This window comes from Carettochelys insculpta, chromosome 30 (assembly GCF_033958435.1).
Source record: "Carettochelys insculpta isolate YL-2023 chromosome 30, ASM3395843v1, whole genome shotgun sequence".
In the NCBI taxonomy this organism is placed as follows: Eukaryota; Metazoa; Chordata; order Testudines; family Carettochelyidae; genus Carettochelys; species Carettochelys insculpta.
Genome location: NC_134166.1, coordinates 10,213,868 through 10,240,730, shown reverse-complemented (window position 1 = coordinate 10,240,730; position 26,863 = coordinate 10,213,868). Strand labels below are relative to the sequence as shown.

Genomic DNA, 26,863 nt, shown 5'->3' with positions numbered 1-26,863 from the left:
AAATCCCCCCCAGGAGTGGGGGCAGGGACAGCTCTTTGCAGCCAGACAGGTCACCTTGGCAAGAGGAAAAGGTAGAGGCACCAGTCGCAGCTGGCCGTGGAGCAAGGGCACCGAGAGGCTCCTCCTGCCTCCAGCAAGGAGCAACCCCCGTATGATGGAGTGGGGGATACCTGTGTGCTTGTGAGTGGCTCACAGAGGGTGTGGAGTATCGGAGGGGTAGCCGTGTTAGTCTGGATCTGTAACAGCAACGAAGGGTCCTGTGGCACCTTATAGATTAACAGAAAAGTTGTGAGCATGAGGGTGTGGATCTCCTGCTGAGGGTAACCTTGACGACCAGGTAACACCTTTGTACTGGAGACAAAGGAGGAGGTGGAGACTGAGGGGTTTGAATCGGAACTGGGAGCTGGGAAACAGTTAGTCTTGGCTGAGAGAGGGAGAGACAAAGGAGGGGGCAAGGCCCCGGCTCCGGGGGCCCCTCAGGTCCTCCTCTCCCCCACATGGATTTGACTGGCTGTACTGACTCTTCTGTACAATGCTGTGTCCTGTCGGCTGATAAACCCACTGTTCTCTTGCTGAGTGAGAGTCACTCCTGCCTGCAGATGGGGTGCAGAGCTTGGGGGACCCTGAACCCCATCACACCCCATCCTCTTGCTGGGGGAGCTTGGACACATTGTCCCGGTGCCAGGCCAATGTGCTGCCCCTGGGCTCCTGGGACAGTCTGCAGTGGAGTGAGGCACCTGCCTCACTCGTTCTCACCAGAAAGGCCTGAGGCACCTGATGCCAGGTGAGGGGTTCCCAGGTGACTCCCCAGCCACTTCCCTGCAGCCAGAGCCTAGCTCTGTGAGGGGATAGGGCTTAGCACACACACCTCTGGTCTGCCTCTCCCATTGGCTGGCTTAGGCTTTTTCCACCCCAGCCATTGGAGTGTGGGTCACAGTGTCAGGTTCCTCTGCCCCGCTTCAGTGCAGGGGAGCCCAGGCCCCTACCCCCAGCTGTGTGGGTCACAGTGTTGTACTTAAAAGAACTGTGCAGGATCTTTTGCAGGGGGATAAGGCAAAACTCCCCATTTATTGGCAATACATCTGTCAATCCCTGCTTTATCAGATGCACATGATATATTACACTCACACTCACACACACACACCCTCCCTCTTGTTGTTGTTACCAACTAGCTGCTCCCCCTAACTTCACTGATCAGATGAATTAGATGAGTGAGGGGTGGAGCCGGGCTTCTGCCGATAGGGACCAGTGCTCCATGTTGACAGGTGGGTCCCCCTGCAAGTCACCTTAGATTTATAGCAGCTTCTCATGCAAATCTCAACCAGTCAGTCATCCCATGCAGACACAAAAACCTCAGCACTCTTGGCTGCGTTAATCATCCCTGGCACTTCTTCTGGGCTCTGCCTCAATGCTGCCACTTTCATCTTCCAAGGAGAGCCTTTGAATCCGCTTTCAGAAGAAGGGGCTTGCTTTTGACCCCCAAGGGCGTCCGTACGTCTGGGCTTCCCCACTTGACAAGCCTTTACTGGGCCTGGATCTGGTCCTGTTCCACTCTCCAAATGCTGCAGCTGTTTGGAGGTGCTGGCCTTCCATGCCTCTCATTCACACCTCAGTCCTTCAACGGGGCAATCAGTTAAGTGAAGGGGGAGAGATGTATTATCAAAAACTTAATACAGAGTTTCTACAAGAAAGACGTCAGATCCAGCTCCCTGTGTGTTTCTAAAAAAAAGACTTAATACAAGGTTGGTAAGAAAATGATAGAGATTTCTCCACAGCAGTATCAGGTGCCCCTCCCTCATTCAGTACATGGAAGCCCAGGCCCCTAACACTGGCTGCGAGGGTCGCAGTAGCAGCCACCTCTCCCCTGTTCAGTGTATGGGAGCCCAGTTGGATGTGTGAATTGCAGGGTGTTCCTGTGATTTTCTAGGTGCCTCACAGTTAGAGCTGCCAGGCTCAGCACCACAGCTGCTGAGGCGCTCTGTGAAGCCAAGCCCTGCCCATTTGTAAAGTGGGGTCCTTGTTCCCCAGGGACTGGCTGGAGACAATCCCTGAACCATTGTCATGGGCTTGGATATACCAGTGAACATACACACTGAAAGCACTGGATGACTAGCTCACTGGAGGGGGTGTTGGGACTAGATGGGGGCATGAAGTTAGACAGTGAAGATAAGAAAATCTATTTCCCCAGGAGGGGAGTGAAGCACTGGAATGTGTTACCTAGACAGGTGGTGGAATCTCCATCCCTAGAGGTTTTTAAGTCCCAGCTGGACAAGGTCCTGGCTGGGATGGCTTAGTGGGGGTTGATCCTGCTTTGGGCAGGGGGTTGGACTCAATGACCTCTTGAGCTCCCTTCCACCTCCAGGATTCTGTGACTCTGTGATTTTATGTGTATGGGGATAGATGGAGTGGACAGATAGTGGGTGGACAGGGACGAATAGAGGCAGTGGACGGAAACAGGTGGGGGTTTATGGGGATAGATGGGGAGTGTGTGGCTGAATGATGAGGTCGTTTGGGGCTCGGTGGGGGTCTCTGTGTATAGATGATGGGGGTGGGGATAGGTGGACACATGGGGTAGATTGGAAATTTAGGGATAGGTGATGAGGGTTTATGGGGACAGCTGGGGATGTTTGGGGACTGACGGTGGTTGGGGCAGATGGGGCTGTCTGGGAGTTAACAGTGGGTGTATGGGGGAAATGGAGATGTCTGGGGTTAGATGATGTGGGGAGGGACAGAATATGGATTCCCGCTGGAGTATGTTCAGATGCGGAGGGGGTGCTGGCCTCTGGGCAGGCTCCTCCATGGGCAGCATCACTGCGGAGGCCACAGCACATTGTGCACTGGGGGGCACTGGGCCGGAGGTGGGGCTGGAAGAGCTGTCGGAAGGTAACTGGGGGCCTTGTTGGCAGCTGCGCCTGGACCGCGCTTAGAAATTCTCTAGCGGAGCCTGCTGCCCCCTGCTGGAGGCCCTGCCTGGTTGCAGCCCCTCCGCCTTACCTGCCTGGCGCTGGGTGGCCCGTGGAGAGGCCCACTTAACTTGGCAGAAGATCCCCAGGTGGGGAGGTGACAGGTGGTGGGGCCATCTGACCGCTGCCATCTGCTGCCGCCCTCGCTGGGGACTGCCAGCCAAGCAACACAGAGAAAAGCTTCCTGGAGGTGCTGCATGGCATGGGGAATGGGCTCCGTGGCCTAGCAGGCGGGGGATGGGCTCTGTGGCCTAGCAGGCGGGGGATGGGCTCTGTGGCTCACCTGCCAGGGCCCCTGGCAGAAGCTGGACAGATGTCCTAGTAGAACTTGATTCAGGGCTCCTCAGACCCACTCACCAAGGGTTTTTACGAAAAAGCATCTGTGTGTGAGCCTGTATGAGTCAGAGGATAGAGGTCAGAGATGCCCATCACTGCAGTATCTGGGCTCCTGCCGCCGGCTGTCCGCACAACAGCTCTGTTGTCATGTGACTGCACACAGTTTGGGGCAGCATGAATACTGGTGAGGGGCAGCTCCACTGGGGTCTGAGGGGGCCTGTCCCTGGGGGAGGGAGGGTGGGGAAGCACAGATAGGGAGCCAGAGCTGTCAACTGGGGCAGGGAAGGGCAACAGGATACAGCCAGACCTGGACCACTCCTGTGCTGGGGCCCAGGCCTGTGGCTGATTCTCTTCTCCCCACAGCAGCTCATCTGTGGTGCCTGGAGCTGCCATGCTCAGCCCCTCTGATGCAGAGAGCAGCAGCAGCAACTCAGGCCTGCTGAGCCCTGGGCCCAGCAGCAGGGAGGACACACAGCCAGCGGGAGAGGAGAAGATCTGTGCTGTGTGTGGTGACCGAGCCACTGGCTACCACTTCCATGTCATGACCTGCGAGGGCTGCAAGGGCTTCTTCAGGTGAGAGTCCCCAGCCCTGCCAACCTTCACCCACAGGTCTGGGCCTTTCCACCCCCCACCTCGCCCCCCCGGGGCTGGCAAGGGACAATGCTGCCTCCTATTGGAGTTGTGCAGGCAGGGCTCTGCCGTGGGTCACACCTGACACCCTGCAGCACGCTGAGGCTATGTCTGCACAGCAGTGTTATTTCGGAATAAGCTGTTCTGGAAGAGACCGTCTGGAACAGCTTATTTCGAAAGAGCACTTTGATGCACCAAATCCCCATTGAAACAGCGCTCAGCTATTTCGAAATACAGCATCCACATGCAATAGAATCTATTTCGGGTTAGAAACAGCAAGAAGTCTTGTGGCACCTTATATACTAACAGATATTTTGGAGCATCAGCTTTCATGGGCAAAGACCTGCTTTGTCAGATGAAGCGGGTCTTTGCCCACGAAAGCTGATGCTCCAAAATGTCTGTTAGTGTACAGGTGCCACAGGACTTGTTGTTTTTGAAGATACAGACTAACATGGCTCCCTCGCTGATATTTCGGGTTAGAGCCCCTGGAAGCAATATAGCTTATTTCAAAATAGCCCCTATTCCAAAGTATCCAAAATAGAATGAGGTTTACAGAATTTGAAATAAACCGCCTGCTCTTCTGAAATTATTTCAAAATAGCGGCCTCCATTGTACAGACGCTCGCAAAGTGATTTCGGCGTAGGGGCTCTTAGTCCAAAATAACTTCACTGTGTAGACAGACACACACCGAGAGTTAGGGTGTGGGGGGGGCACACGTTGTGTGGGTACATGTGTGTGTGCACAATGGTTTTCCTATGTATTTGTATGTGGGAGGTACTATGAATGTGTGTGTGTGTGTGTGTGTGTGAGAGAGAGAGAGAGAGAGAGAGAGAGATCATATAGCAGCCCCATGCAGCATCTTTGGAGTCCAGGTTGTGTCAGCTTTATGAATGGTTGCTGTATCTTTTGTGGCTGGGGCTGTAGCAGCACCTCAGGAGAAGGTCGGGAGGAATTAAAAGCAGTGGCGGGGGGGCGTGTTTGTGTGTGTGGCAGGGGTGGAGAAGGGTAGATTCCCAAATCCCAGGCGGCTTCAGGCCGCTGTGGAGAGGTCCCACCCTAAGTTAGTTTGCAGGGCCTGGCTGGGCCCAGAGTAGGCTGATGGGGCAAAGGACGTTGGTGTGAGTTTGAATAGACTGGGGTCCGAACCTTGCTGAAAGATTGGGCAGGCGGCTGGGCAAAGCACAGCTCTGTTCCCTTTCCTTTGGGACGCTTTCCTCCTTCAGATAAATGCGCTCTGCCAAGGAAGAGCTGGGTCCCCTCACAACGGCTCGGCATTGTCTGCACAGAGCAAGCCAGTGCGGACCAAGGGCAGTCTGGCTTGCTGTGGATGTCACAGTATAAGGCCAGGGCACTGCTCGGGGGAAGGGAGACAGCCTGAGTGGGGTGAGAGCCCCTCAAAGGCACCCCCAGAGATGGGACGCAGATGCAGTTACCCTCAGCTGTGCCAGGGTGCAGCATCAACTGGTGTGCCGATACAGGGTGTGGGTGCAGCTTAGGGATGTGTACAGGAAGGGGACTTCAGGGTGTGCACTGGGATGCACGTGTGGCTGTGTAGCTTAGGGATGTGCATGTGCGTGGGGGCGTTAATGTGTGCATCAGAGGTGTGCTTTGGGTGTTTCTAGGGTGTGCCTGTGCAGAGGGGACTGTGCAAGCTGATGAGGGGGGGTGTCCTCTGAGGTGTGCAGGAGCGCGTGTGCCCTGGTGCGTGCATATGGGGAGTGTGCATTGGGATGTGTATGTGGGTTTGAACACAGGGCTGTACATATGTGCGCCATGGGTGTATGGACAGGATGCTGTGTGTGCACACAGGCAATACCCTGGTTCTGTGGGCTGTGTCCTGCCTCCGTGGCAGCTGTGCCAGTCCTGTGACTCAGAGCCAGCCACATGTTCATCTCTGGCAGCGTTTGCCACGGCTGACTGCAGGCGTATCTAAGCAGGTGCCCGTTATGCCCAAGCAAATAGTCATGGCAGCAATGCAGGGACAACTGCCGGGCAAAACTCCCATCCCAGTGTTTTGGATGTGATGTCCCAGGCCTGTCCCTCCCTGCAAGGCTTGTCTGGCACCAGCTCAGCTTGGACACCTGGCCTTTATCCACATGCCCAGCCCCCCAGACTCACCCAGGCCAGGTTTGGCCCCCACCAGGCTGCATCAGGCACTCGGCAGGCCAGTGTTTCTCAACCTTTTTGTTTAAAGTACCCCTTTTTCAAAAAATAAAAAAAAATTCTAAGTACCCCCAGCACCCACAATTTTCAGACATGCAATTTTTTTTCTACCATTGCAGCACATTTGTTTAAACAACTTAATCGTGACTGGGTGGTGGGAAGAAATGGCCTCTAGGCAATAAACTTGCCATCGTGCTTAGGATTGTGCAGAGGATAAATGAAAAAAATTAGATGAACATTAAAGAAGTCAAATTTTTATTCATACATCTGTATCTATTTTTATGCAAACATCAATGAACAGTGATCAATGAAATTACAAGAAAAATTATAATTTATTTAATGTGAAATTCGAGCTTCTTTGGATGAAATCAAATGTTCAAACCTTCGTTTCAGACTCCTATTACTACTTAACCCTTGTACTCTGCATGGACCATAGGTCATCTACAAGTCACCTCCGCTTTATTCTGTCTTGGGACAAAACTTCTAGCTGCTCCAGGAATACCCCAGTTGTTGTCCTTCAGTCTCAAGAGATCTTCTCCAGGTTATCCGAGGTCCTCCTCTTTTGCATTTTCCTTGTGGGTTCCATGTGAGAGTGTGACGGACTATGGTGGATGATGGTTTTCTGAGAGTGTGGCTGAGCCACCCCGACTTTCTTCTCTTGATTTCAGTGTCAATTGGTTCTTGTCTTGCTCTGTTCCAAAGCTCCTCATTTGTGACCAAGTCTTGCCATTTGATGGGAAGGATGTGCCTCAGGCATCTGTTTATAAATGTCTGTAGCTTGTGGCTTGAAGACATTTTAGTACACCAGGTCTCCTATCAACACAAGAACACACCCTCAGCCTTTGTGTTGAAGATCGGCAGTTTCGTCTTCACAAATATTATTTGTGAACTCCATATGGGACAGAGTCTTGAATGCAACTGTTGCTTTCCCTATCCTGGCACTGATGTCCTTATCTGTTTCAATCAATGTTTCTGGTGTGGTTTCCCATGTAGGACCTTCTTCCAAATCTGCAGTTTCATTCTTCGTTTTCACAAGGAATCGGTCCCTTTTAAACCCTTTCAGTTGTCATTATAAATACTAGACTAAAATTGTACAGATAACACTTTTATCCCTTACTTCAGATAACAAGCATAATATTCTAGAGCCAGGCACCCCCAGCTCCCTGCTTTAACTCCATCTCCCCGTCCCTCCTCCAGAGCCAGGCAGCCCCAGCCCCTCCCCACCTGCCACTTTAACCCAACCTGTCCTCCTCCAGAGCCAGGCACCTGCCGCCCCCACTATAATCCAATGCCAGAGACTCACTGGAGCCGCCCCTGCCAGGCGCTTCTCCCTCCAAGCGCTAGAGAGGGACACGCACACAGAGTATTCCTCAAAGAGCCACGTGCAGCTCCAGCGCACGTACCCACCGGACTTCTCGTGTGTACCTCTACGGGTACGCGCACCATGCGTCGAGAAGCACTGCTGCAGGCCATGCCGCAGAGTCCAGCCATGTAATGCCAGGCTGAGACACCTACCAGCCCTGCTGGGCAGCCGCAGCCCTGCACATGCACCCCCCCCAGAATAACTACCCACATTGCCGCACCCCACCCTGCTCCCTGCCGCACGGTGCCCCTCGCGCCACACTGAGCCACTGTCACTGCTCCCAGCAGCACCCCCGGCCCTCCTTCTCCCAGCCGCCCGCCCTGGAGCGACTCTTTCATTACGACATAGGTTTGCAAGGCGAGGCACTGGGGCTGCAGGGCTTCAGGGCCCTTGTCCTGCATTATGGGATTGACCGGGGAAGACCGGCTGTGTTGGAGAAGCTGTAATACTTGTGGCTCCTCCTCCTCTGTAAGGGCAGACACAGGTCTAGACACCCTGGCTCAGCCAGACGGGTTTGTCCCAGGCAGCGCTAACTGACCAGGCGATTGGGGCCTGAGGTTCTGTTGGGGATGGGCCCAAAACCCTCACTCTGGCTTCCTGTAGCACCATCCACTGCTCTGTGTGCACAAGCTGCGGCATAGCCGTCCGTCCGTCTGTGCACACGCCCTGGCATAGCCATCTGTCTGTCTGTGTGTGTTTGTCTGTCTGGCATAGCCATCTGTGTGTGGGTCTGTCTGTCAGTATGCATGCCCTGGCATAGCTGTCTGTCTGTCTGTATGTGTGCACGCACCCCTTGGCATAACCGTCTGTCTGCATGTGTGGTGCATGCCCTGCTATAGCCGTCTGTCTGTCTGTCTGTGTGTGCGCACACCCTAGCAAAGCCATCCGTCTGTCTGTGGGTGCATGTGCCCTGGCATAGCTGTCTGTCTGTCTGTGTGTGCACACGCCCTGGCACAGCCATCCGGCTGTCTGTGCATGCACATGGCTTGGCATAGCCGTCTGTCTGTCTGTCTGTCTGTGCACGCACGCCCTGGCAAAGCCATCTGGCTGTCTGTGTGCTCACAGCCTAGGCATAGCCATCTGTATGCTTGTGTGTGTGCACAGCAGTAAACCTGTGTGTGGGCGAGAGCACCAGGGGTGTGGGCCTACCCATCTGCATAGGGGCGTACCTTGGGGGCAGTGAGCTGGCACAGCTTGACTCGTTGGCGTGGTACACGTCTGTGTCGCACTGTGTTTGTGCCAGCACCCTCCTCCCAGGCTTCTAGACATGGCAGCCCTGGGGGAGGGGTAACGTACTGGAGACGGGGTCCTCCATGCCCCAGGCCCCTTGTGCGGCTCAGTGACGTGGGGTCAGAGAAGCCAGCAGCTGGATCTGCCAGTGCAGAACCTTGCAGCTGGAAATGACCCAGCAGCCTGTTTCTAGCAAGAGGCTGGGCTTTGGCTGGTGTCCCTGCACCCGGCTGGGAGAGAAGCAGGAGCAGCTGCTGCTCTGGGCCTGGCAGGGATGCGGTGCTGCCTGAGGGTCACGGAGGGGCTGGAGCTGAGCTGGCAGGAGGCTGGGAGAGGGCAGAGGGTTGCTTGGGACACTGGATCTGAGGAGCGCAGGGGACATCTGCCTGAGTTGCTCTGCCAAGTCGATGGGGGTGGGTCCCCTGAGCCTCTCCTAACGGGAGACTCTCTCCTGGCCCTCTGGCCCTGCCCCTCTCTTGCAGGAGGTCCATCAGCAAGGGCGTCTACTTCACCTGCCCCTTCACCCGCAACTGCGCCATCACCAAAGCCAAACGCCGACAGTGCCAAGCCTGCCGCCTGCAGAAGTGCCTGGCCGTGGGCATGAGGAAGGACAGTAAGTCTGGGCTTGGCTCCCTTCCCTCCCAGACCCTGTGATTGGCCCTGGGGCGGCTGGCAAGGGATGCACAGAGGCTGCTCTCCCCAGGACAGCAGGATGCAGTGAAGGCCTGTGCTGCAGCCTTGTCAGATGGGGCGTGGTGGGGCGGGGCAGGACAGGGGGACACACCCTGCTGGGCTCAGCGCCTTGCAGTGTCGAAACCTGGTGTGGGGTTGCCAGGCTGGAGGGGCAGGGTGGTAGGGTGCTGGGCAACAACCCCTGCTGGGGAAAGCAGAGTCCCCCGGCCCAGACCCATCCCCACCCAGCACCCGGAGGCCATGTCTGCACGGACAGCTCAGTGGCGAGTATGGCGGGGGGCACTGCAGCTAGGTAGCTGTGCCGCTGGGGTAGATGCTCGCTGGGGAGCTGGACAGACAGCTCTCTGGGTGGGGAGGGGTGGACAGACAGCTCTCTGAGCTGTTCTGTGCTTCACCTGTGGAGCAAGAACAGCCGAGATCTGTGACTTGCAGTGTACATCTGGTCTGGCCATTCGCCCTGGGCCTGCCCGTCCAGCCCTGAGCCCACCCAGCCCCCAAGGGCAGCCTCAGCTCAGAGAAAGGTCTGGGGATTGCTGGGTGGGAGCAGCTCTGTGCCCCGGCCCCTCCTCTGGGTCCCCCACCACTGTGTTAAAGCAGCCCTGACTAGCAGGGGCTCCTTTGGCACCTGGAGAACCATCCCCAGGTTGTGGGGGGGTCTGGGTGGAAGTGAGTTTTCCGTCTCCGCTCCTGTCACTCCTGAGCGCCTGGCTGACCATGCTGCTGCGCACCTGGGGGGCCGTGACCCCCTGCTCCTTCCTCTGAGACTCACCCGCTGCCCGCCTGCTGCAGCACAGGGAGTAGAGCCTCGCCCCGCTCCAGCCCCCGGCCCTGCTCCCGCCAGCAGATGTGCCGGGATGGCTGTGCCCAATGGCAGACAGCACAGCAGTGGCTGCAGGCCTGCGCCAGCGGCTTGCCCGTGGTCAGTGCAGCACCACACCCGGCTCCCCAGGCAGGGCTGAGAGAGAGGCAGGTGGCAGCCCTGTTGTTGGGGCCAGGGCCCTCACCCTGCCTGGTGCCGGCAGTGATCATGTCTGAGGAGGCACTGCGGACGCGCCGGGTGCTGCGGAAGCAGAGGAGGAGGGAGCTGGCGGGGCAGCCCACGGAGCTGACCGAGGAGCAGGAGCAGCTGATCGATACCCTCATCAAGGCCCACAAGCAGCACTTTGACTCCAGCTTCTCCCAGTTCGTGCATTGCCGGGTGAGAGCCACGACCCCTCCTCTGCCCGCCTCAGCACTGGGGCGGCTGCTGTCCCCCAAGACACGCCGCAGCTTGTCCCCAGACCCCTCCCACACTGACCCACTTGATCGCATACACCCCCAGGCTGACCACCGCCCCAAGAGCCACATCCCCTCTTATTCCCAGACTCCTCCATCAACCCAGCTCACAAACCCCATCTGACCACTGTCCCCCGAGCCACATCCTAGCTTGCTCCCGGGCTCTGCCTGCCCTGCCCAGCCCCACCAGGAGGACAGAGGGGGCAGGGGGGCACTTTTCAGACCCTTCCCTCCCATTCACTGGGGCTAGGAAGCAAAACAGCTGCTGTAGAAAGTAACTCCCCAGGGATGAGCCCAGCTGGACTTGGCTACCTGAGTCACTTGCTGGGATTCCTGCTCCCTCATAGGATTGAGGATTGGGCTGTTTACTGGACCGTGTGCTGCTGGGTCAGGGCACGTTTCACACCTGCGAGGCCTTGAGTCTCTTCTCCCCACAAGTGCCCTTCAGCCCCCCCGCACCCAGCACACCCCTCCCCTGGCTCTTCTCCAGGTCCTCCTGGGGCAGGAAGGGGATCAGGGCTGGGGGCGGGGCTGGGAGCTGGTGGGTACGTGCTCCAGACAGTGTTTAGCTCAAGCAGCTCCTGGCAGCAGCAGCAGTATGTCCCTTGTCCAGGCCCCAGGCCAGGGGTTGTTGATGGGATCCCCGCCAAGCACTTGGAAAGGGGCCGAGGGCAGCACTCTTCCATGATATTAATGGAGGGGACATGGGGCATGGGTGGGTCGGTGCAGAAGGGAGCCCAGGGCTCGGGACTGGAGTGCACGAGGGGGCGTGGGGTCTGGGACAGAGTGTGGGGGAAGGAGGCAGTTGTGGCCTGGGGCAGGGAACTGGGGGGCAGGCTCTGGGAGGAGGTATGGGTGCAGGAGGAGGGCTGAGGGGCCAGAGACAGGCCCTGGCCAGCAGCCCAGTAGGTTTCTTAGGCCGGGCCCATGGCTCTGTGAATAGCAGAGCCTGAGAGAGGGGAAGGGATGCTCAGCACACTTCCTGTGCTTCAAACAGGCAGCTCGCATTGGCCAGAAACCAGCCAATGGAATCATGCGGGGGGGGGCAGTATGTGTTGCCCGTCCCCCATACCCAGGCTTGCAACTGCTCAAAGACAAACAAGGCCCTGAAGCAGCGTATGGCGGGGCGGGGAGCAGGCAGGGAGTCTGCCTGAGGCTTCCCCCCTGCATCTGCACAGTGGATCTGGCAGCTTGGTGGGTCAGATCCGGCCTTTGGGCTATATTTTGCCCTGCCCTGTCTGGAGGCACTGCCACTGCACACTACCCCATCCACAGGCACCACCCTGCAGCTCTCATTGCCTGTGGTTCCTGGCCAATGGGAGCCACAGAGCCGGTGCTTGGGGAGGGGATAGGGCGTGCAGAGCCCCCTAGCTGCTCTTACATGTAGAAAGTTCGAGCGGGGATGGTGGGCAGAAAAGAGCCTGCCTGGTGCACTGCCAATGAGATTTTAATGGCCCAGTAGGTGGTGCTAACCCCAGCTGCCTGGGTCCCTGGCAGATGCCTGGCAACCTTCCCCTCCCTTCCTCTCCATTGCCCCCCCTGCCCCGACTCCCACATCTTCACCCTCCCCCATCCTCTCCCTCCTGCACCCCCCACCTCTCTGTCCCACGCCATCCCTCCTTCCTCCCCACATCCCCTTCCCTCCCTTCACCCATCCCAGCCAGGGATGGGCTCAGGCTGCCCTGGACAGAACCTGCCTGGAATTCCCGTGGGAAAGGGCATTCAGGGATGTGGAAGAGACGCCGCCCTGGGATGGGCTGCTCTGGGCCCAGAGGCCTCCTGAGCCAGCTGGCACAGCCATGGTCCGTAGCCTCCTTGCTTGGGCCCCACTGCAGCTGCAGCACCTGTCCTTGCAGAGCCCATGCAGGTGGGTCTGACCCCCAGGTCCCAGCTCAGGCCTAAAGGAAGCCTGGCAGAGTTTCCCCAGCCTTGCTATGGAGGCAGCTCTGGGTTTGTAACTATGGCATCTGCAGGGCTGCACCCCAATGGGACTTGGGAATCTGGGATGCTGTACCCCTGTCCAAGGTCAGCTGTGCTGCAGGGCAATGCACTGTGGGGTCGCCACACCCCAGAGCCAGCTGCCTTCCCACAGCAGTGGCACTAATGCTCTGACTGGGGCCTCTGTCTCCCCAGCCTCCAGTGCGATTGTACATCCACAGCCTGAGCCCTCCAAGACCCCAGAAGACCACCAGCCCCCAAGTCCTGCAGGGGCACACTTGTCCAGAGGGGAGCAGCCCCCTGACCCCCTTGCAGAGCCTGCCAGAGGACACGCTGCCTGACATCCTCTCCATGCTGCCCCATTTCATCGACCTGAGCACCATCCTCATCCAGCAAGTCATCAAATTTGCCAAGGAGATCCCAGCCTTCAGGTCAGCATGGTCGGGTTTCCCCACGTTGGGCGGCTGGGGACGGCGGCTCGAACTGCCTGGCAGGAAGAGGGGCAGGAAATGGGAGCTGAAACCCTGAGAGAGTCTGAGAGGCCCAGCTCAGTGCACTGGCACCTGCTTTTCCTCCTCCTTCCCCACCCCCACCACGCCACATCCCTGTCCCTCCACCCCCAGACTCCCACATCTCTGCCCCACCCCACCACATCCGTGTTCCTCCAACTCCCATGTCTCTGCCCCTTCCCCCCACATCTCCACCCCCCAACCACACCCCAGCCCCTCCACTCCCCCCGACCCACCTTGCTGCATCTCTCCTCTCTCCACACTCCCCTCAGTCTCACCCAGTCATTGCTCTGTGACTCCCTCAGCCCTGATCCATCACTGGGTCATGCCCCTGCTCCCCACTTTCCCCACACCCCCCTTGGCCCTACCTTGCTGCATCCCTGAGGTTCCCTGACCGCCCTGCAGTACACTCAGCCTTGCCCCACCCCATTCCAAGGGTGATTCCCCAGACTCCGGTACCTGATTCGTCCCAGGCTGTGTCCCTGGGCCCCCTCCCACCTGCTCCCATTGCCCCTGCATTTCCACATGCCCAGGCCCCTGTACCCCAGTGTTCCCTGCTCCTGCCCGCCCCAGCCCCTGCTGCAGGGTCCTCGTTTGGCACACCGCTGATGGCCCTGGCTCACCACCCTGCTCTCGCTCTCTCTGGGAAGGAGTTTGCCGATCGACGACCAGATCTCACTTCTCAAAGGCGCCACTCTGGAGATCTGTCAGATTCAGTTCAACACGGTCTTCAACGAGGAGACCAACGTCTGGGAGTGCGGCCAGCACTGCTACACCATCCAAGATGGCGCCCTGGGTGAGTCCCTGCGGGGCTGCAGTCAGGCTGGGCTGGCCTGAATCCCCAACGTTCTTCCTAGTCCAGCCACTGGGCCCCACTCCCCAGCATCACCTGGAGCGTGGGGGTCTCCCCAGGGCCAGGGTGGGGGGAGCCCTGGAAGGGAACACTGGCTGTCCTGCATCCTCCTCCTGCCCATAATCCCCTGACAAGAACTGGTGCTCCCCCTGTGCCCCACCACAGTGCCCTGTCCTGCCCCATGGGGAACCCACGCCCGGCCTGCAACAGCATGGGACACAGCTACATCCCCTGCACAGCACCATGCAGAAACTGGCTGAGCACTGATGCCAGGGACGTGTTGCCCATGCTGGCCCTGAGGAACCCACTGCTCCAGGGCATGTGGGGCAGGGGATCGCTGCCCGCTGTGACATCCTGCTGGGGAGATTAGGGCAGGGGCAGGCGGGAAGGCCTGGGGCCTGTCTCCCAGGCAGGGGTGGTAGAGCCATGTCCTGCTCCCTGGCCACGCTCAGGCTTGGTGTGCCGAGAGATGCCTACTTCTCTCACCACTGGCCCTTCCCCATTCTGTCCCACTCCTGCAGGGCAATGCACCTCGGCACAGGCCCTGGCTCCAAAACCTGAATTTCCCTGAGACCTGGTATAATATAGGAGGTTTCTAGCAGCACCGCAGAGAGGGTCAACTCGGGATGAATTGCTCAGAGACAGAGCTATTACAGCCCAAGCTGGGGGGTCGTCCAGTACCAGCAGGATGTCACAGCAGGCAGTGATCCCCTGCCCCACGTGCCCTGCAGCAGTGGGTTCCTCAGGGCCAGCACGGGCAACATGTTCCTGGCGTCAGTACTCAGCCAGTTGTTGCCTGGTGCCGTGCAGGGGATGGGTGTCGGATGTAGCTGTGTCAGGCACCATTTCAGCCCGGGTGGAGGTTTCCCTGGGGCAGGACAGGGCACAAACCAGGAAAAAAAGAGCACTTCTGTAGCCCCACTGAGTAACAAGAAGCCATAAAAGCAATCCTGTTACACTCTCCAGATTTCCTGTGTCATGCCAGCACCCTCCTTACAGAAATGAGAGGTTATGAAACCCCATCTCAAATCAAAACAGGTTCTTCTGATCCCAGAGGACCAGCCATGTTCCCGGGTCAATTTATAATTCAGCTCTTATCCCAAAGAGCACACTGTGCCAACCCCTTTGAATCTAAAATCTAAGGTTGGATGGAAGGAAGGTTGAGAGTCAGGATCAAATACAAACACCAGTTGCAAAATTCTTGGTGCAGGCTTGTAGCAGAGACAGAATCATCTGCTATCTTAAACCAAGCCTCTGGAATACATCCTCTGTTAAAATGGGTCTCAGTCCTTTCAAACTCGGTTCATAGCAGAGATGTGTCAGAAGTGATGAGCCAAATTGATGACAAATGGGAAAACCTTGAGGGGCCCTTTTTATACCTTTGCCCCTGTGGAGGGGCTCCATTGTTCTCGTATAAAAGTATGTCCCAAGATGCCATTTGTCTGGGGTCACCATCTTTGATCTTTCAAAAAAGAGGGCATTCCTAAGAGGGAGTGTATCCGTATCAGTCTCTACCCACTGTGAAAATGATTCAGGGGCTGGAGCACATGACCTATGAGGAGAGGCTGAGAGATTTGGGCTTATTTAGTTTGCAGAAGAGAAGACTGAGGGGCAATTTGATAGCAGCCTTCAACTCCCTGAAAGGAGGCTCTAAAGAGGATGGAGAGAGACTGTTCTCAGTGGTGACAGATTGCAGAACAAGGAGCAATGGTCTGAAGTTACAGAGAGGGAGGTGTAGGTTGGATATTAGGAAAAACTATTTCACCAGGAGGGTGGTGAAGCACTGGAATGTGTTACCTAGAGAGTTGGTGGAATCTCCATCCCTGGAGGTTTTTAAGTCCCAGCTTGACAAAGTCCTGGCTGGGAGGACTTAGTTGGGGTTGATCCTGCTTTAGGCAGGGGGCTGGATTCAATGACCTCCTGAGGTCCCTTCTAGCCCTAGGATTCTATGAACTTCTCTTGTGTTAATGTGTTATATATACTACACTCCTACTCACTGCCTAGACTATAGCACACTAATACAACATGAATTGGTGGGTGTAGATACACCGCCTCGCAGGGGTGTCCTTTTTTTTTTAAAGCTCAGGTATGGTCACCCTAGTCTGTCAGATAAGCAGGTCACCTGCTCTGAAGTGTCACAGCAGAGCTCCTCCAATAAGGATTGGCACCACCCGCTGTCCATCAAGTACTGATACTCATTCACTGCTCACAATAGGCTGGCTAAGCCCACTGGTGAGCTCTCCCAGTAGCAAGCAGGTGAAATACAAGTACAAAGCCACTACTCATCACTTCAGATACAAACGTGCTCCTCCTTCAGCCCACTCTGTCCAACATCCAGTCCAAACACTGAACGGTGGTTGCGACAAGGATCTGTATGCTCATTTTACAACCCAATGACCTCACACCTGGCCCCACACTGACGGCTGCGCTCAGAGCCCCCGCCCAGCGGGGAACCTAGCCAGTGTGGCTTCCCCACCATCACCCCTCTGTCTCCAGTCGGGTTCCAACAGATCTACCTGGAGCCGCTGCTCAAGTTCCACATCAGCCTGAAGAAGCTGAGACTTCATGAGGCGGAGTACGTCCTGCTGATGGCCATCATCCTGTTCTCGCCTGGTGAGCCTCCCTCGGCACCATGCCCCCCTCCCCTGCCTGGCCTCCCCAGTGGGCACTGAGCCCTCCCTGCCCAGTCCCCACTGGGGGTAACTGCTGAGCACCAAATCCCCTGCCCAGCAATGAGCCCCCCCTTGCCCAGCTCCCACAACAGGCCCCTGCTCTGCCCACATACTCGTGCCATGGCTGCCTTCTCCTCCCAGACCACCCTGGCATCACCCAGCATGACACCATTGACCAGCTGCACGAGAAGACGGCCCTCACGCTGAAGAGCTACATTGACCAGCGACACCCGCTACCTGACGGCAGGTGAGAAGGGACCCACCATCCAGGTAACTGGCTGGTGCCATGTCCCAGCTGTGCATCAGTCCTTGGGGTGCCCGTCGGTGCCCACATGGGCAGGCCACGAGGACTCACTGCTCTGAGACTGAGCTGCTGGTCTCGCCCCCTTCTGCTGCATCCTGCGCGTGGCCCTGGCAGTCCAGCTGAGACAGGATCCCAGGCAGAGCCTTGTCCCCTCTTCCTGGGGGAGCTGGGCATTGTGGTGACACCGAAAGCCTCTTCCAGCTGCAGCAGGTTTGCTGATGCCCTGGAGCCTGGCACACAGCGCCCAGGGGAAGAGATGGGCTGGCCAATGCTAGGCTTGGCTCCTGTGCCTCCTTGCGACCCCAGGCCCAGTTCTCCCCTGCTGCCAGATCATGCCTCTGCCAGGCACGCCAGGAGCCTCCTGCTGACAGAGCAGAAGTGGGGCCCGCAGGGGATACAAAGTTGATGTCCACATTCATATCTGCAGAAGTGATGCCTGGCTACCCACACAGGTCTGTTCACCAAAGGTGGGGGGGCAGGCAAATGCCTGTCCCCAGGCCCCTTTGGAGCCCCCTGGAGCACTGTGCTGCTGGTCCGTGTGCAGCTCTGAAGGAGCCTGGGCTCAGCCCTGCCCCTTCCAACCTTCTGGGGTGGGGAGCTGGGCCTGCCTCCCACCTAACTCCCAGGCCCGCAGCAGCTGTCAGTGTTGCTGTCCGTAGCTTTGCAGAGCTCTAGCGCTCGGTTTGAGGGTTCCATTTGGCTCTCTGGGGCCCATGCCAGCCCTTAGTTATCTCTGAAAGGCTCCTCTCATGCTCCCTGGCTCCTGCTCTATACACTCAGGGTAGAGCAATACCATGCCTGGAGGGAAACTGGACATGGCAACAATATGGCGAAAAGCCCCACATTTCACCCTAGCCTGCAAGGGCAGGTGAGTGAGGGCACCCCGCCACCCTGCCCCATAGCTTGACTAGCAAAACGGGAGCAGGGGGGAGCACCTGGGGGAAGAGAGGCCAGCCCAGTGAGCAGCCCAGCAGGAGGTGCTCACTACACTGGCTCGGCCTGTGTGGCCTCACAGAGGGGGAAGGGTAGGGAGAGGGCTCTCTGCAGCTCAGGCAGGTACCTGGCCCATCTCTGAGGTGTCTGGGCCTGTCACTCACGGGGCGGATTTATCTGCACCCCGACCCATGAGAGACCCTGGCTTCCTCCCCACACAACCCTGGGTCAGGGGAAGCTGCTGCAGGCCTAGCTTGGGCATCCCCTGACCCTGGGTTTGGGGGAACTGGGCTTAGCTTGGCTCCCCACCCCTTGAGTCTGGGCCTGGGGGCACTTGTTCCCATTCAGTCTCCCCTGCGATCACATCTCTGTGCTCTGAGTCACTCCCAAGTGCTGGGGTTGGTTCCCCTGCCCAGCTCTGGAGTCCCTCTCTAATGAGTTTCAGGGGTCCCCAAGCTCTGCACCCCATCCACAAGCAGGAGAACAGGAAGTTTATTAGTCAACAGAGACAAACTGTCGTACGAGGAGTCAGTGCAGCAGGTAGAGACGGTCGTACCAATTCATGTTGGGGAGAGGAGGCCCTGAGGGACCCCATACTCAAGCCAGAGCCTTGCTGCCGCCTTTGTCTCTCTCTCTCTCCCAGCCCAGACTCACTGCTTTCCAACTCCTGGGTCCAATTCAAAACCCTCAAGCTCCACCTGCCCCTTTGTCTGCAATACAGAGGTGTCACCTGGTTGCTTCGGTTACCCTCACAAGGAGCCCCACACCCTCTGTGAGCCAGCCCCCCCCCCGCCCCCACACAAAACAAGCAGTCAAGTAGCACTTTAAAGACTAACAAAATAATTTATTAGGTGATGAGCTTTCGTGGGACAGACCCACTTCTTCAGACCATAGCCAGACCAGAACAGACTCAATATTTAAGGCTCAGAGAACCAAAAATAGTAATCAACGTTGACAAATCAGAAAGAAATATCAAGGTGAGCAAATCAGAGACTAGAGGGTAGAAGCAGGGGGGAGAAGTCAAGAATTAGATTAAGCCACATATGCAAAAGAGCCCCTATAATGACTCAGAAAATTCACATCCGGGTTCAAACCACGTGTTAATGTGTGGAATCAAACAGACTTCAAACTCTCTTAGACAAAGAGTTAATGGGCACAAAACAGTAATAAAAACACTCCTGATCCACAAACTGGTCAGCCATCATTTTAATGGCCATTCTGTTAATGATTTAAAAGTCTGCATTTTATTGAAGAGGAATTTTCACAACACTCTTCAAAGAGAGGCTGCTGAGCTCTCTTTTATATTCAAATTTGACACATTAACACGTGGTTTGAACCAGGATGTGAATTTTCTGAGTCATTATAGGGGCTCTTTTGCATACTTGGCTTAATCTAATTCTTGACTTCTCCCCCCACTTCTATCCCTCTAGTCTCTGATTTGCTCACCTTGATATCTCCTTCTGATTTGTCAACCTTGATTACTACTTTTGGTTCTCTGTGCCTTAAATATTGAGTCTGTTCTGGTCTGGCTATGGTCTGAAGAAGTGGGTCTGTCACACGAAAGCTCACCTAATAAATTATTTTGTTAGTCTTTAAAGTGCTACTTGACTTATTTTGTTTTGGTAGGATATAAACTAGCACGGCTTTCTCTCTGTTACTATACACACACACGTATCCGCCACTACATCACTGAGGGTTGGCCCCTCAGCTGCTCCCCTGGGACAGGGAGAACTGTGACCCCCTCCACATCTGCAACCTGCCATGACCCCTACACTGGCCACAGCTGCTAACACAGGCACCCACACCCTAACACAACTCTACCCAACACTCTCGCACAGAGAACCACAGCCACTCAGGGGATGTCCCACGGCCATCTATGTGCACCTGCTCACATGACACACACTAGCGTGCACTAGGCCACATTACCACCCTCACCACCTGCACCAACTTGGACCGTCAGACGTCCTGCAATCTGAGGAACAGTCCCATAATTCAAGCAAAAATCCTGTGTCCTGCATATCCCCAAAAATGTCCCGCAGGGCTACCAAGGTCCCCCTGCCCTGAGGGAAGCCCTGCCGGCAGCCCCATGGCTGGGAGCGGGTTGGAGTGTGCAGCCCCACCGGCAGCTCCATCCACAGGGATGCCCCATCCCATACATGCACGTGATGAGAGAGAGCTTTCAGATGTCTGCTCTCGCTGCATGCAGAACTGTGGAGCTGAGACGCTCTTCTCTGGCATGCAGGGAGAACAGATCACTGCTGTTCTGGGGAGGGTAGCAGACTCCTGTGGCCATGAGAAAGCGGCATAATATCTGAACTCACGGTCAGAGCAAGTTCTCTGCCAGAATACAGAAGGAGACCTGAGATCCTGGGTATGCATTAAGGGCACAATGCTGGAATTTAGAGGGAGTGTGTAGGTGTTTACTGAAACACGGAGACTACAAAACTAGCTTAGGAGACAAGAGTTCAAATCTCTGTGACCTTGGACAAGTCCCTTAGCCTCAGTTATCAATATGTTAAAAAATACAAATAGCAGCACTTCCACAAAAACATTAACCCATGTGAGGCGCTTAGAGCTTACCCTAATGGGGCCCATAAAAATAGAGCAGATCTAATATCTTTATCATGTATTAACTCAACATAAGGTGCCGTTTGCCCCACATTTCAGCAAGACCCAAGAAAGACGTAGAACAGTGGTACATGCTCATACCATCACCAGCTAGATCAGGGTCACGCACCATAATATACAGCTTTTTCCCGGAGTTGGCCCAGGTGCCTAAAGGTAGGCCCCACAATCCACGCTTGGGTATCTCAGCAGGAGCAGTCTGATCAGCAGAAGTTACAACCATAATCCCGACCCAAGAGAGCTGCAGGTGGTCAGCTTCTATCAGGCCACTTTGGTTCAGCTTCCTACAGATGGATTGGGGGGGGCGGGCCCAGGCACAAGTAGTGTGACCCCAGCGTGCAGGGAAGAAGCCCTGCTCCAGGTCCCAGAGGATCCCATGGGTGGGGGTGCCAGTGGGGCTCTGTGTGTCCCACATCTCCTTTCTGAAAAATCTGGCAACCCTAGTCAGCTTGGGTGGCTGGAAGCGAAAGAGCCTATGATGGGCAGGAGAGGGGCAGTGAGTTATTAGGGTGGTTATCCTGAGCCAGGTAAAGGGTGGGGTCAGCCTGCAAGCCTCTCCCCAGCAGGGCCCAGCCAGTCCTGCCCAGGGGGCAGCCACTTAGCACAAAGGGTTTTGGCCTAGTCCCTGTCAGACTGAACCTCTTGCAGAACAGCCAGTCGGGGCCCAAGGGAATGGGAGTCGGGTCAGGACTCCTGGGCTCTAGGTCCAGCTGTACTGGTTTACGGGCTACTGGGGCCATAGCAGATGGGCTGGGAGCCGGGAGTCCCTGACCAGTCTGTAGGCAAGTCCCTTCCCTCATCATGTGCCTCAGTTTCCCATCTCCTGCCCCAGCTGCGTGAATAACACCCCGGTGGGGGTACAGAGGTCCCTGCCATGGCAGAGAGCACAGTGCATCCCTGCTCAGCTCTCACAGGGTCACAGACTAGGGCCTGCAGTGCGGCCACACAGAGCAGCACCCCTGGCTGGCACAGCTCCCCCACTCATGCCAGGGAGCTGCAGGCCTGAGGGTAGCCACCAGCCATGGCCTCCCGTCACGCACTTCCCCCGCCCCACCAGTCACATGCCTCCTGCCTTAGTGCAGCTACGGACGGGTTACAGAGCTCCCGGGGATCTGTCTTCCCAGCTCGCCTGGGGAGCCGGTACCAGCTTAGCACTGCCTGGGGAGAAGCGCTCTGCCACCTAGCCAGATGGGCGGACACCTGGCGCCAGCAAGCGGGACTCCTTGGCTCTGATACGCTGCTGGATGTGCGGGCGCTGGGGCAGGGCTGATGCTCAGCTCCCTCTGCCACAGGCTCCTCTATGCAAAGCTGCTCTTGCTGCTGACAGAGCTACGGACGCTCAAGGTGGAGAACACGCGGCAGATCCTGCACATCCAGGACCTGACTGTTATGACCCCGCTGCTCTCTGAGATCATCAGCTAGAGCCTGGGGCCAGAACCCCCCCACACCCAGGACTCCCTGGCTGGGGCCAGGACCCGACTACTTTCCAGGCCCATCTGCTGCTCACAGGAGCTCAGAGACTCCTTGGCTGAGCCTGTGGCCAGACTCAGCTGCCAAAACTCGCTGCTCACAACTCAGTGACCCTGCTCAGCGCCTCCGCCCTGTTCTCAGCTCCAGGGGCCGGGGCCAGCCGGACTTCCACCTCAGGTCGGCCCCTGGGCTCAGCTGAGCCTTCACCTGGTCAGCACCGCTTGCACTGAGCAGCCAGGGAACCGCCTGAAAGGGGACAGAGCGAGCCTGCGCCCGAACAAGAACGAAACCCGACACAAGCCCAGCTAGGCCCAGATGCTGCAGCCGTGTGCTCTGCCCCAGAGCCTAGTGGGCCCAGCACCGGGAGAGGGCACTCTGGGCACAGCTGTGGTGTTACTCGTCTCTTAGGCCAGAATAGACGGGGGGAGCAGAGCAGTGGGTTGTCACTGTTGCTGGAACTAGCTTTCCAGCCGTAGTTATTAGGATCGGGGAGGTGTGCCTCCTCTGAAGAAGGAGTGGCTGGGCCCTTCTCCTCTTCCGCACCCTCAGTTCTGTCACTCTTCTCTGGCAAGATCCGTCGGTTGCTCCTCCACAGGCAGGCTGAGCAGCGCCTCTTATAGAATCTTCACTAAGTCACATGATCCAGGGACCCTCTTCCCGCCTTTCTCTTCTGAGGTAAAACGCCCCTGTCGTGATGACTCAGCAAAAGAGCTGTGGCAGCCATTTAAAACAAAATGGAGCAGGCTCGACGCCATTTTGTTTTCCTTATATAATCAGTTAATAGACCAAAACCCTTTTCAAATCATTCAGAACCCAACCAGCAGAAAACTCCCTAACACTGGCACCAGGGCAGGAATCACACCCACAAGTGGGGCAGGCCCTGTGTCTCCTTGCTGCCTGCTCTGGGCCCACTGCAATTCCTGGGCCTGGAGGAGAGCCCAGCAGCCCAGGACGTGGCAGTGACCTGAGCCAGTCTGGCAGGAGAACCCTGCATCACCCAGCTGGCCCTTTACTGGGGCCCTCTCATACACAGCCCCTCCAGCCCTGAGCCCTGTCTCTGTGTGGGGCCTGCCCCCCGTCGCAGTGCCTGTGCCTCAGTTCTGCCGCACCCCAGCCTAGGGCCTGCTGTGTGGCTGCCGGGCTCTTGGCTCTGCCTAGCGATGCCAGCCGCTCCCAGCCTGGGGCTCCATCTCCCAGAGGCGGCTGCAGCCAATCCAGGAGAATTTAGGCCTCTGAACATCAGCAGGCACCAACTCCACACTGTTCCTGGAAGCAGCCAGAGCACATCCTGATAGCCACCTCCACAGCTCCCATTGCCAGGAATGAGGAACCCCCACCAACGGGAGTTGTGGGGACAGTGCTTGTGGGCACAGGCAGTGCAGAGCCACCTGACCTCCTGCCTAGGGACTGGTCGGGCTGGCTCTTAGGGAGCCACGTGAAACCAGGGTAGGTAGGGAGCCTGCCTTAGCGCCCCCGCAACACCAACTGGGAGCCACCCAAGGGAAACGCTGCCCAGCTGGAGCCCACAACCCACACCCTCAGCCTGAGCCCCTGTCGCCCCCAAAGCCTGCACCTCTCTGACACCCCAACCCCCTGCCCAGCCCTCATGCCCCCCAGCACTGCTATCCTGGCCCAGAGACCCCTCCCACTCTCAACCCCTTGGCCCCACCCCAGAGGCTGCCCCCCCCAGCCCAGCAAGAGTGGGGGAGAGCAAGCGACCAAGGGGGGGTCGTTGTGATGGGGCCCTGGGGAATGGGGGGACAAAGATGTTCATGTTTGGACTTGTGTGGGGGGACAAGTTGGCTGTTCTATCCCTGCCCCATGCCAGCACTGTCCCCCTGCCCCATACAAAGCCTAAGCCCTCAACACAGGTCTGCTCCCCCTATACAGGGCCTGGCCCTCAGCCCTGCCCCACGCCCCAGCACTGACCCTGACCGCAGTGCAGGGTGTGTACTTCCCTGCACAGAGCTTGCCCCGGAGCTCTGTCCCAGACCACCAGGACAGCCCTTCCCTCAACTGGGACCTGCCCTGTGGCCCTGCCCCACACCCCACCCCGACATGGGGCATGCTTTTCTCTGCCCTGCCCTTCCCCTAATGCGGCACCTGCCCCGTGGTCCTGCCCCACCCTAGCAAAGGATCAGGACCCTCTGGTCCCCACAGGCTTGGCCCTTCTAAAGAGGGAAACTGAGGAAAGCTGTGACAAGCTTCTGGCTGTTAGTTTCTCAGCATAGCTCTGCTCACAGGGACCGAGGCACTAGCTGCCATGAGCCTGAAAGTGCTGCCAGCCAGAGACCTTTGACACTGTGCCCACTAACCCTGCTGCCCTTCTGGAGAGGACAAGGTCTCCCTGAGTGGGTCCCTCCTGTCCCAGGGGGTGGAAGAGTGGCCCTGGGCAGAGGTAGGGTGCCTGGAGGGCTGTAGCTGGGATTGTGAGTCCTCAGCATAGGCCTGTACCCAAAGGCAGTGGGCAGAGAACCCAGGTGTCCTACCTGTCCATCTCCTCACCCTGCCCTGGCATGCGTGATTATGCCAGCAAGCCAGCCCAGTGCAAAGTGGGGCGAAGGGGCTCGGCACCCCTCCTTCACCATCCATGGCAAGTATCCATCCAAGAGGCTGTGCTGCTGCCAGGGCGGGCAGGGATGTGGCACTGTGGCTTCGGGGGGGGGGGTCAAGTGGGGGGCTGGGGACACATCTGTCACTAGACCACTTTAGGGACCATATTAACACCTCATTTATTTATGGACTTTCCTCGTGTCTCTAATGAGCCCCACGGGCCTTGTCCTTAGTCACTGCCCCCTCCCCAGAGCATGGAGCAGCCAGATGCTGGTCCCAGACCCAGGCCAGGAGGGGCTGCTGTTTGGCCCTGGCCCACTTCAGAGGGAAACCTGAGCCACCATGTGGAGCCCAGCCTGAGGCTCGCGGCCCATGGCCAGCACAGCGGGGGAGCGGAGGGGGAAGTCGGGGATGCTATGGCACGGAAGGCAGGCAAAGTCATGCCCAGCTGGGCAGGTGCACACTGGGGCCATGTGACTGTGCTGTGGGGTGGGAACCAGGGGCAGCTGGAGGGAGGCCTGGGGGGATGTTGCAGGCCCCAAGCATCTCGCCTGCCATGCCCTGCTCCCTCCTATCCTGGGCACTGGCTGGCTGCACGTGGCAGTGCCTCAGTCACACTGCCTGGAGCAGGGCCCTGCTCTCGCCCTGGGGACAACCTGGCAGCTGCCGTTGGTTTGGCTCTATGAGCTGCCCCGGGATGCACCACTCCCACCTGTGTGCACAGCCGGTTGCTTGCTCAACAAGTGCCTGTGGGGACAAGAACTGGGTCCTTGGCCCCGAGGTTGTCAGATGTGTTCACATTCCCTCCCCCTGTGAATCAGATCAACAGTGGATTTTCTTCTATTGGGCAGAGCCACAGCCTGTCTGCCAGGGGCCCTGCAGCACCAACTGCTCACTTGACAACCTGACTGGCAAATCATTTGCACGAGATCCTAAACTGCAGCTTAAAGTCAAGACAGCCTCTGCAGGGCAGGGCCGTGAGCAGCTACTGGTGCTGCTGGGGTAGGTGACCACGGGGGAGGGCTTAGGGTGGGCAATGGGCTGGCTGGCAGTGTGTTCGGGCTGGCTGCAGTAGCCTGGGGCTGGCCCTGACCTCTCTCCCTCTGCACTGCAGCCCTCGGGTACAAAATGTACTTCTAACTCACCCTGCCCAGGCTGCTCAAAGGGCACCCCCTCTTCACCCCACACATCTTCTGCAGCCCAGCCCTGCCCCAGGCTTGAGGTGCGTGCCAGCCTCAGGCATGTTCTCTCACCTGGGCAGGAAGTGAAGGGGCCAGGTGCAGAGCTTTGGGGGGCAGGGTGCTACTCCAGGGGCACAGACCAGCTGTCCACCAGCACCTGGAGCAGCTTGGCTCAGCCAAACAGCAGCAGCCTCACCGAGCTGCCAGTGCTGCACCCATGCACACAATGACCCTTACCCCCAGCTCTGCAGCGGAGCTGTAAGCCAGGGGCAGCAGGCCTGTGTGCGCACACCCTTGCTGCACCACGCCTCCCTCTCCAGGCCCCTGTGCATAGGGGATAACAACCTGTCTGTGCTCCCAGTGACTGCTTTAGGGACAAGGACAGGCTGGGAGGCTCCAGCTCCTGGGAGCCATGCAGGAAAATGCAGCACGTGGCCACACCACTAAAGGTGAAGCATGCACGACTGAGAGCCTGTGAGAGATCCTGGGGTACGCAGAGAGACCCTATTGCACCAGACTCCACACCCCGCTTGGGCTGCTACTTTCCAGCCACAGACTGACAGGGCCTGAGGCTGCTGCTAATGAATCACAGAGTCAGTCCCTCGCAAGTCCTGGGTGCAAATCCAGCCCAGCCCAGCAGGGACTGAAGCCACTTCTCTCCCACAGCTGGCTGGTGGCCTCCGTGTGTCATGAGTTGGGTGGATCTCAGCCACAGCCTCTCCCCTACAGATGGTACACAAAGAGGAGATCCAAGAGCTGCCCCTTCCCAGCTCAGCATTGGGGACAGGGCCACATGGGTGTCATCAGGGGCTGGCCCTGCGGATCCACCATGGGTGCCATTCTGCAGTGTCGAGCCCACCCGCCTCCAGCCCAGCAGCCCCCCACTTGGTACAACCTGAAATTTATTCCATGCAAAGTATTTGGTACTATTCAGAGTAGCTCATTGGAAATTTGCATAGAGCAGCCCTGCTGGAACTGGGAGACACAAGGCTGCTCTGAGCCTGCCAGCCCTGAGCCACTGGCTTCATCCTCCTCAGCCCCTCACAAGGGCAGTGCCCCCCACCCCATACCCTTGCCCTGAGATATGAGCATCCTCTCCCTCAGCGGCTGTGCCAGCTCTCTGGGAAGTCACATCACTTGTTTACGTCCCTCCTATGGACAGGGGGTCATCC

General features: G+C 57.6%; 1 protein-coding gene across 1 annotated transcript; it reads left to right on the top strand.

Annotated features, from left to right (window-relative positions):
- The first annotated feature begins 5 nt into the window (after window positions 1-5).
- Window positions 6-26,688, top strand: NR1I3 (nuclear receptor subfamily 1 group I member 3). Its single transcript, XM_074980561.1, has 9 exons — window positions 6-180; window positions 3,663-3,872; window positions 9,168-9,298; window positions 10,401-10,576; window positions 12,787-13,022; window positions 13,751-13,896; window positions 16,450-16,566; window positions 16,767-16,872; window positions 21,780-26,688. Exons 1-9 carry the CDS (start codon window positions 152-154, stop codon window positions 21,907-21,909), a joined length of 1,281 nt encoding a protein of 426 aa, XP_074836662.1. The 5' UTR covers window positions 6-151; the 3' UTR covers window positions 21,910-26,688.
- The last annotated feature ends 175 nt before the right edge of the window (window positions 26,689-26,863 follow it).

Coding starts and splice junctions, on each gene's coding strand:
- NR1I3 (XM_074980561.1), top strand. CDS start 152: ATGATGGAGTGGGGGATACCTGTGTGCTT. Junction 181..3,662: donor TGGGGGATACCTGTGTGCTT/GTGAGTGGCTCA, acceptor TTCTCCCCACAG/CAGCTCATCTGTGGTGCCTG. Junction 10,577..12,786: donor CCCAGTTCGTGCATTGCCGG/GTGAGAGCCACG, acceptor CTGTCTCCCCAG/CCTCCAGTGCGATTGTACAT.